The sequence below is a fragment of the Artibeus jamaicensis genome, unplaced genomic scaffold, assembly GCF_021234435.1.
Source record: "Artibeus jamaicensis isolate MK-2021 breed Jamaican fruit bat unplaced genomic scaffold, CSHL_Jam_final contig_415, whole genome shotgun sequence".
Taxonomy (NCBI): Eukaryota; Metazoa; Chordata; class Mammalia; order Chiroptera; family Phyllostomidae; genus Artibeus; species Artibeus jamaicensis.
The window spans coordinates 36,595,773-36,605,535 of NW_026521823.1; the positions used below are offsets into that span (position 1 = coordinate 36,595,773).

The following is a 9,763-nucleotide window of genomic DNA, read 5'->3' on the forward strand; positions in this document are numbered from 1 at the left end:
AAAAGTAGGGAGATCAGGTATAATTATAAGAGTAAATTAAGGGACACACACACACACACACGAGGCAAAAATAATGAGAAAATTTAAATGGGAAGGGGTGAGTAAAAATGCAATTAAACAAACGAGGATACACTTTCAAGAACTTGCCTTAATTGTTAACCTTCGTCATCAGTGGCGTTGCGTTTGGCTGATACAAATATGTGAACAAGTGTAATCACGAACTAAAATTGTCTCAAGTGTGATGTGCGAGCGGGGGCGGCGAGCTCAAGACCACGTCCCCGCGGGCGCTGCACCGGAAGGGCTGGCTGGAAGCCTGGGAGGCTGCCCTAAAACCGTGTTGTCAGTGGCTGTGCTAAATTTATTGTACTTGCTGAGAGAATGTAAGTTAGTCTGGCCAAAGTGACTCGGTCTGAATGTCTAAACAATGTCTCTCCTGTTTCATTGTGCTATTTATGCTATTGATGGGCGGTATTCTTGGGCTGCAAGAGTTATTGCCAATGTGCGATTTTGTCTTACAGAATCACCTAATGTGGTATACTGATTTTTCATAAGTGATATTTAGATAACTCTGACAACTCTCATCTGACGATCTATGAAATGTTTAGCATCGGGAAAAAATGGATTTGTACTTCTTAAGGATGCACCAGCTGAATGGCAGAGCTGAAAGTAGCTGTGTGTCGAATCATTTACGCAGCAAGAGTTGCTTGACCGCCTGCTGATGTGAAGCATTATTAGGTGCTGGGTGGAATATCAGGACACACAAACCCAGATTCTGCCTGTGCAGGACACACCATTTAAGAAGGGGGAGGGGACACAGGATGAACAGCTGAAGCCTGCTGAAGCAGAAGGCAATCGGTGCCACCACAGTGGTGCCGGTAAGAAGCTCTGGCGTTTGCAGAGGAAGAGAGGTCAGTGTTTCGAGCTCAGCCTTGACCAAGTGGGACCTTGATGGCTGGAGACGGGAGGGCCGCCTTCCACCTTCTCGGAAGGAGGAGCCCCACGGAGAAGCACAGGAGCTGGGGTCAGAAGGATTTGTACGTGAACTAAACAGAAGGGGACGTGAAGAGGAGGGTAGAAACGGAATTTGGAACAAGTCAGAGTGGGTGTCAGAACTAATCTGGGGAAGGGGCGGCAAGGCTGGAAAGGAGGGGAAGGGACTAGTCAACGGACATGTATGAACGGCCGGTGGACGTGGCTGACGGTGTGGGGATGGCCTGGGGGAGTGGGGGTGTGCTGGGCAGAGGAGGGCAAAAGGGGGGAAACTGGGACAACCGTCACAGAACAGCAATTAAAAAGAAGAAGGAAATGAAGCAAAAGCAGCGAAGACAAGCACGAGTCTCCCAGGCACAATGCAAAGCACCTGAGTAAATTCACGTGCTGGAGTCTGGGCTCGTGCCTGACTGGCCGCATGGCCTTCAGCAAGCTGCTTAGCCTCTCCTGTGTTGCAGTGTCTGCTTATGAACTAAAGTTGGACATGGATGATTTAAAAAAAAACTGATGAGAAGACTGAAACAGTATAAAAGTCCCTGCAAAAAGTTCACTAAGAATCTCAGATTCCACCCAGGCAAAAAGAGTGTGTCTTTTTTGTCTTTTTGTCATGTGGGCATTTCCTAACTGTCTATACATTTCTGGGTATTTCTTTGGAATAAACTCTCAAAAGTAGAACCACTGGACCCTAGGATGTGTGTGGGGGTTTTTTTTTCATTTTCTTTTTCAACATGAAGATTGCTTTTTATGCTTATACAAATAATACACCTCATAATTTTAAAAACATAATATATAATATGTGCTCCATATTGAATTTCTGACCATGCAGAAAGAATGACAGAGGTGAAGGCCTGCCACTCAGCAATAACTGCTACTAATGTTGTGTGTGTGTGTATTAATGGTATACCTGCCCCCCACGCATGTACAGTGTGGTGTGGCCCAATCTTTTTCATCTTTACAGCACAGTGTGGACACCACTCCTTGTTGGTAATGCATATGGGCAATGGTTTCTTCCGAGGCTTGGATAAATCTGGATAAATCCCCTGCAGATGGTACCGATTTACCTTCCCACCTGCTCTCCCCTACTTTGATATTCTCACAGAAGTTTCACGTCTTTATGCAGTCAAGCTGAGCCCTCTTTTCCTTTCTAATTTCTGCCCCAGTGACGGGGGCATGGCCGCAGAGCCATCAAAACTGTGCTGCAAAAAAAAAACAAAAAACTGTGCTGCAGAAAAGTAGGAGCCTGGAGAAGCAATCCACGTAACCTGGGGCGTGAGCCACAGGAAGGAAGCAGAGTTGAGGAAGAAACAGGGTCAATGATATTTAGCAAGAAATTTCACAGGTGACCCCCAGGTTCTGAGCCTGGACAGCATGGGGACATTGGTGTCATTAACACAGTGCAGCACACAGCAGGTGACGCTGGCCGGCTTAGAAAGGAGAAGAGTTTCTGCTTTGTTTGGGGCACGACTATGATCCCTTCCAAGATGGTCCTCAATGAGCCTCACCCGTAACTCTTGATGCACAGAAACCGCGAGATAATGGGTGTTTATTGTTTAAGCCACCAGGTCTAGGGCAGTGTGTTATGCGAAAATAGATTCCTGAGGGAGACATTCCTTGAGAGCCAGCTGGCAGATTAAATGCAGGGCTAGGGTTCTGGCAGGTAACAGGGCTGGGGGGAGAGTTTCAGAGCGATCTGCTTAGTGGTAAACTGAAATGCGGTGGTTATACAAAGTACAAACAGTGAGGAGAGCTGGTGAAGGACACAGAGGGTGAGGAGACAGACAGACAGATAGGTCTGAGGAGGTGCTGTCACAGAAACCAACACAGTGAGCGGAGTAATGTCACAGAAGGAAGCAGGACAGGACACGAGGATCAGAGGACCTCCGGAGAAGCAGCCACAGATCCATGGAAAGGGGTCTACGCTGGTAAATAGAGCCTTCTCTCGGGAGCCGATCATCTATACTTTGAGCTTTAATGTGAGTTTGGGCAGGTCCTTCCCTCTTCTCCTCACTGCCCCTGCTCCTCCTCCTCCTTCTTCTTTGCAAGTTTAAAAATTGTGATAGAATAAATATAACAAAGTTTACAACATTTTAACCATTTTTAGGTGTGCCATCAGCGGCACTGTCTGCACTGGGCAGCGTGAGTACTACGTTTCGCACACATTATGTAGAAGTTTTTTCCTGCTGCTCTCGCTTACAAATCTTCTAGGAGGCAACCAACAAGACCAGCCCTGAAATTAGTTCTCGCACGCAATGGAGATTGCTGTCTCCATGTATTTTGAGATGAACACATCGCTAGAGAGGGTGACATAAACATGGACCACAGCGAATTTAGCAAAAAGGATTCCTTTTTAATGAAAGGTATTTAATTATTCTAAAAAATCACTAGACTAATAAGAATAAATGATTTTCCTTCACTTATTCAATGCATTCAAAAAGTATTTTTGAGCACCTATCATGTGCCAGGTGCTCTGAGTGTTACAGGTACAAGTTTCCTGTGCTCGAGGCTACAAAAAAAAGGCCAATATTAAAAAACACCATAGTTTGGAGTAAAAAGTTTATTGATTGAGAAGGCCCAGATTGAGAAGATGGGGTTGCCTATGGCTTCTACAAATCCTTCTTAAGCGAGCCTAGAATTCAGGCTTCTTTTATGTCAAGATGAGAGAGGAGGAGTGAGGTGAGAGGTGGGTGAGGGCCCTCGGCACCTTCTGACAAGGGGCTGTTTTTGCAAAAACTCAAGCCTCCGGCAGGGTCCCTCCAGTTAATATCTACAGAAGGAGCTGTTAGCCTGAAGGCCATGGGAGATACACAGGCTAGAATTAAGACAGAGCTGGCATTTCACTCTGTTACAAGCATGCTAAGGGAGACAGACAAACAAGTGAAGACATAAGTGAGCAAAGTAATTCCAAGCAATTAAAAATGTTATTAAAAATGAACTAGCAAACATTCATTTCTCCAGTCACATTAACCATATTTCAAGTATGCCCACAGCTACATTTGACTGGTGGCTCCCTCTTGAACAGAAGGAAGGAAGGAAGGAAGGAAGGAAGGAAGGAAGGAAGGAAGGAAGGAAGGAAGGAAGGAAGGAAGGAAGGAAGGAAGGAAGGAAGGGGCAGGTAAAAAGAAAAGAAAAACCCAGCAAAACTAGGTGGTGTGATGAGGAGTCACTGAGGCTGGTTTTGGGGAAACCTCCTTGTAGAGATGACCTGAATGCCATAAGACAGCCAGACAAGGGAGGCAAGAACATACAATGGAGTAAAGACAATCTCTTCAATAAATGGTGTCAGGAAAACTGGACAGGTGTATGCAAAAGAGTGAAAGAGAGAAAGGAAGTAAGGGAGGGAGGGAGGAAGGGAGGAAGGGAGGAAGGAAGGATGGACAGGAGGGAAAGAAAGGAACGAAGGAAGAAAGAAGGAAGGAAGGAAGAGAAAAGAAAAGAAAGAAACTAGACCACTAACTTATACCATATGCAAGAATATGCTCAAAATAGATAAGGGACTTAAATGTAAACTGCAAAACCATAAAAATCCTAGAAGAAAACATAGGCAGTAAAATCTCAGCCATCTCTCGTAGCAACATTTTTGCCAATACATCTCCTAGGGCAAGGAACCCAAAGGAAAAATAAACAAATGGGACTACATCACGCTAAGAAGCTTCTGCACAGCTAAAGAAACCATCGACAAAATGAAAATGGAAGCCACTGTGTGGGAGAACATCTTTGCCAATGATACATCTGGTAAGGGGTTAATTTCCAAAATATATAAAGAAGTGATATAACTCAACACCAGGAAGACAAATAATCCCATTAAAAATGGACAAAGGACCTGATAGACATTTCTCCAAAGAAGACATACAAATGGCCCATAGACATGAAAAAATGCTCAATGTCACTAATCATCCGAGAAATGTGAATTAAAACCGCAAGGAGATATCACCTCGCACCTGTCAGGATGGTTATCATCAATAAATCACCAAACAACAAGTGCTGGCGAGGCTGTGGAGAAAGGGGAACGTTAGTACACTGTTGGTGGGAATGCAGACTGGTGAAGCCACTGTGGAAGGCGGTATACCTCAAAATATTAAAAATGGAACTGCCTTATGACCCAGCCATCCCACTTCTGTGACTATATCCTAAGAACCCCAAAACACCAATTCGAAAAAATATATGCACCCCTATGTTCATTGCAGTGTTATTTACAACAGCCAAGGTCTGGAAACAGTCTAAGTGCCCATCAGTAGATGAGTGGATAAAAAAGCCAGGGTACATTTACACAATGGAATACCACTACTTGGCCATGAAAGAGCAGGAAATCTTACCTTTGGTGACAGCACGGATGGATCTGGAAAACATTCTGCTAAGTGAAATAAGCCAGTTGGTGAAAGACAAATATCATATGATCTCACTTATATGTGGAATCTAATGAACAAAACAAACTGACGAACAAAACAGAACAGAGGCCTGGAAACATGGAGCAGACTGACAGCTGTGAGTGGGGAGGTGGGAGGGGAGAGTGGAGGAAAGGAGGTAAAGGAATTAGTCAAAGAACATAGGATGACCCAAGGTTGGGGAGGGGGACACAAATGGGCAAAGGGGGGTGGGTGGGGACATCTGCGGTAGTGTAAACAGTAAAAATAAAGCAATAATAATAATAAAAAAACAGGTAAGACAGAGAAAGTGCACCACCCTAGGGCAAAACAGAAAAGGCAGCTACAGAAACTCTTCTCTTTTTATTCTTTAATCTTTTTTTCCCCTAAAGTAAGATCATTGGTTGTCATTTGGATAATGGATTTAGGAGGTTGACAAGAGTCCACTCATTCATACTTTTAAAAACAAAACAACAAAAATTGTGGGAGGGGGCAGATGGGTAGGGCAGGGGAGAGTAATGGGGGGGAAACAGGGACAACTGTAATTGAACATCAAAGAAAAATTACAACAAAACAACAAAAACTGTGTTTCCTTTTCATACTGGATTAACAGCCAGCTGAATATGCCCCTGAGTGTGAGCAGGAATTTGCACTTCTTAATTGTACCTTTGCACAATTGATCTCTTTTATGACACAGGGCTTGCTGTCCAGTCTCCCTTTGGCCAAGTACACTTTCCCAAAGGCACCTTCGCCCACGACTTTAATCACGTCGTATTTATCCATGGTCTCCAGTGCACGCGGGCTCCTGAAATTTAGAGAGATGAAATGCTTTTGCGCACTTTTCACAAACGTTAACAAAAGTCAGAAAATCGGTCACTCGAAAGTAAAAGAACTCATTTTGCCAAAGTTTTCCTTCCAACCTCACCCAGTACACAGTCAAATGACTCTCCTGGCGGCCACAGGTAACGGCCAAAGTGAGACGGCGGAGCTTCTCTGTGGGCTGGAGATCAGACTTGGGCGGCAGCTGCGCTCTGGCACCGCCCCCTCCATACAGCAGGGATGCCCTTCTGCCAGTGCAGGTCTGCAGTCCAGCTTTTCTCGGCGGTGAAGTGCTGCCCCCTAGGGGACAGTTGGTAATTTTGGAGAGCCCCCCCCCCCCCCCCCCCACCCCTTCTCTGCAGAGATGGAGAGACACTGCGGCATTTAGAAGCATTTGGGGGCGTGGGATACTAAAATTCCGGGATGACAGGGGGATGGTCCGCGAGTTATCCCACGGTCCCACAACATTAGAAAGTCTCCCACACATTCATGTCCGTGGAAAAATCCGTTTATCTGCAGCCAGAGCCCAACTCTATTTTACATCTAAATACAAGGTATTTTTTTTACATAGCTGTAATTAAGAATTTTAGAGGGGTGCAACTACACGTAAATCAAGGCTTGATTACACTTAAATTTTTAATTTTTTTAAACTTACTGACATTAAGAAGAGAGGAACATGGTTTAGTTCCGCCTACTTATGCATCCATTGGTTGATTCCTGCATGTGCCCTGACCAGGAATGGGACCCGGAACCTTGGCGTATGGGGAGGCTGAGGCACCTGGAACGGGCTTCGCACTTTGTTCTGTTTGGAACTTTACCGAGAACTGTGCACCGTTTGGGGGAAGTCCCGCGGCCACTGGCCACGCTGCCCCTGGTCCCCGAGACCATCACCTTCAACATCAGCGGTACTTATTACAGCACCAAACATTTGCAGATGGAAATGCGACTTCATTAATAAAGTACTGTTTCCTTAAATTTCCCTTCATACCAGCGTTCGGGTATAATGCTAACTTTTATGAACTGAGCGAGCAGGCCGGTTACGTTTCTGACGACTTTGTGTAGGGGCAGGAAGGGGGGACGATTGGGTGGGGTGGGCCTGGGCACCAGCTGGGCACCCCATGAGGCTGCCGACACCCGAGTTTTGAGCCAGGCAGGTAGGGAATCAAAACTCAGGAGCGGCAGCTCGGGAACCGGCGGACTGCCCGCTCCCGCCCAGGTGGCACCAGGGGGGGAAAGCCCCAGGTTTGGGGAAAATCTTTCTCTTTTAGGAACACTCCGGAAGGTGCCAGGGCTCTCGCTGGAGCCCGGGAATTGAGCGCGGCGTGTTGCCATGGAGACCAAGGCACAGAAGACCGCTTCCCTCTGCAGCGTATGGGCTCCATCCCTGTCCCTGGGGCTCCCGTGGCACGGGGGTGGGGGGGCGGCTCCGGTAGGGACAGGTGTGGCCCGCCCGCTGCATACCTGCTCCACGGAGCAACAGGCGTTCAGGTGGACCAGGGTTCCTGGAGCGCCTAGTCCCGACAGCCAGGCGGAGCTGCGCCAGGGAACGTGGGCGGGGCAGAGGAGTCGAGCCTGGGAGGACCGGTCCACACCGTCCACCCGGAAGAGGGGTGGGAGGCAAGGGAGTTTGAAGACCCAGCAGTGTCACTTCCCGTTGCTTTAGCTCGGACCTCCTCTGCTTACACACAGCAGCACCTCTCCTGCACACCTCTCCTGCACCAGAGGCTTTGCACAGATTATCTCTGCTGTTTGCAACAACCCAGCAAGGTAGCAGACGCCCAGTTTTACAAATGAACTGAACTGAGACAGGAAGTGTCTTGGGCAAGGTCTCAAACACTGTCCGGACATGGAGACTTGGAACGGAATCCTCGGGCCGGCTGCCGGCCTCTGGTGGGGCCCTGAAACTGGCTGCCCCCAGCGGCCTGCAAGCGCGGGCCCTACCCCACATTCCCCAATGCAGAGGGCGCATCAAGCTGCTAAAACGTTTCAGCGCGTGTTTAGTAGTTGAAAAGGGTGTCATTTCCAGCAATGACAGACACAGAAAACACAGAAATGGAAACAGAAATTACAGAAAACACAGCCAATAGAATCTAAATAGCATTTTAATTTCAAACTCACCATCAGTTATTTCAAAAGAAAAAGATTAGCCGTTCTTTGGCCTGTGACATGGAGAAACAGGGCCAGTTTAGTGTCTTAAGCTGAGTCCAGAGGTTCTTTTTGTCCTCATCTGTCATTTGAGAGATGTCAAAGCTGAATATCTCTCAAAGCGATGTCAGGCTTTAAGAACTTAAACACGGATTTCTACCAGACAAATGACAGCGCTGATGACCAATCACAGTGGTCCTGTGATTATGGAGGGAGTGGAGAACCCCACTGCAAACTGCATGCTGGCTATGACCACGCACAGTGCGTCCCTTCATTCCTGCCAACGTGATGCAGCTGTGGCCACAAACGCCACACAGGGGGCAGATTTCCCACCAGCGCGGGCATTCAATTCCACTACACCTCAGCCAGTCTACAGAAACAACTCTTGAGAATGAGCCTCCTTTGCTAGAAGAATTAGGAATCAATTGTGACCACATCTGGCACAAAACACTAACAGGGTTACGTGCATGAAAAGTAGCAGATGGCAGCAACTGGAATGAGGCTGATGTGGCAGGACCCAGGCCTCTGGGGCCACGTTGTCACTGGCTGGCAAAATCCAGCTCGGCTGTGTGTATGGGGTCAGTGCAGCTGGGTGTCCAGGTTTTATCAACCTTCACGGGCATGGCTGGTGTTTCATCTGCTCGTGTGGCAAGAGTCCTTACATACTGTCTCCTTCCAGCTTTGCAGTGATATTTTTCTTTGCAAGGAATGGTAGGAATCATTCTCACTGATGGAATCTTTGGATGGCGTAGTTTTCCTGCTTCTGAAATTTCCATTTCTGGCCCTGGCCAGGTAGCTCAGTTGGTGAGAGAACCCTGACAGGCCAAGTTTGCAGATTTGGTCCCAGGTCACGGCACATCCAAGAACCAACTAGTGAATGCTTCAATAAGTGGAACAACGAATCAATATTCTCTCTCTCTCAAGTCAAAAAATAAAAATCTTAAAAAAACCCTGCATATGTTTTCAAATTTTTAAAAATTTCTGAATGAGTCGTGCAAGGGCATCAACTTCCAGTAGCATATCCTTGTGCTTTTTCATATGGAGTCTTTCTCCTAATTTCCATGGTTTTGAACTGAAATGATCTGGGAGGTGGACATCACTGGGTCAAATACACAAAAAGGACTTCGAACTCTGACACTGGACCAGCAAACTGCTACAGCGCAGGCCTCACGCAGGTCTCCCACTGGACTTGTGCAACAGCGGAAGGAAAGATGTGCCTCTGTTCATTTTTACAGAGCTTTTGAACCCTGCATTGCGTTTACCTGCCATATGACTAGCTTTAAGTGTTTGTGCTTATCCCCAAAAAGAAGTGCTCTTTCCTTCCTGTTCCTGCAGCCTTTGAAAAACACCCTTTTTCCCTTGTAAATTATATTGTGATGTTTTTGATGGGTTTTTATCAACGGTGGGGAACTGCCCACAGTGCTGATAACCTTTCTTAAAGAAGACCC

At 46.9% G+C, this 9,763-nt stretch overlaps 1 protein-coding gene and 1 pseudogene across 1 annotated transcript in view; one reads left to right on the top strand and one right to left on the bottom strand.

Moving 5' to 3' along the window:
* The window catches only part of NEK5 (NIMA related kinase 5), a 48,434-nt gene extending 40,715 nt beyond the window's left edge, over positions 1 to 7,719 (bottom strand). The window contains exons 1-2 of the mRNA XM_053665468.1: positions 7,632 to 7,719; positions 6,018 to 6,156 (exon numbers count right to left, since the gene is read on the bottom strand). Coding sequence (XP_053521443.1) covers positions 6,018 to 6,134 — 117 coding nt within the window. The 5' untranslated portion in view covers positions 6,135 to 6,156; positions 7,632 to 7,719. The remainder of the gene's footprint in view (positions 1 to 6,017; positions 6,157 to 7,631) is intronic.
* Positions 7,720 to 8,361: 642 nt separating this feature from the next.
* Positions 8,362 to 9,747, top strand: LOC119039683 (protein YIPF5-like; annotated as a pseudogene).
* The last annotated feature ends 16 nt before the right edge of the window (positions 9,748 to 9,763 follow it).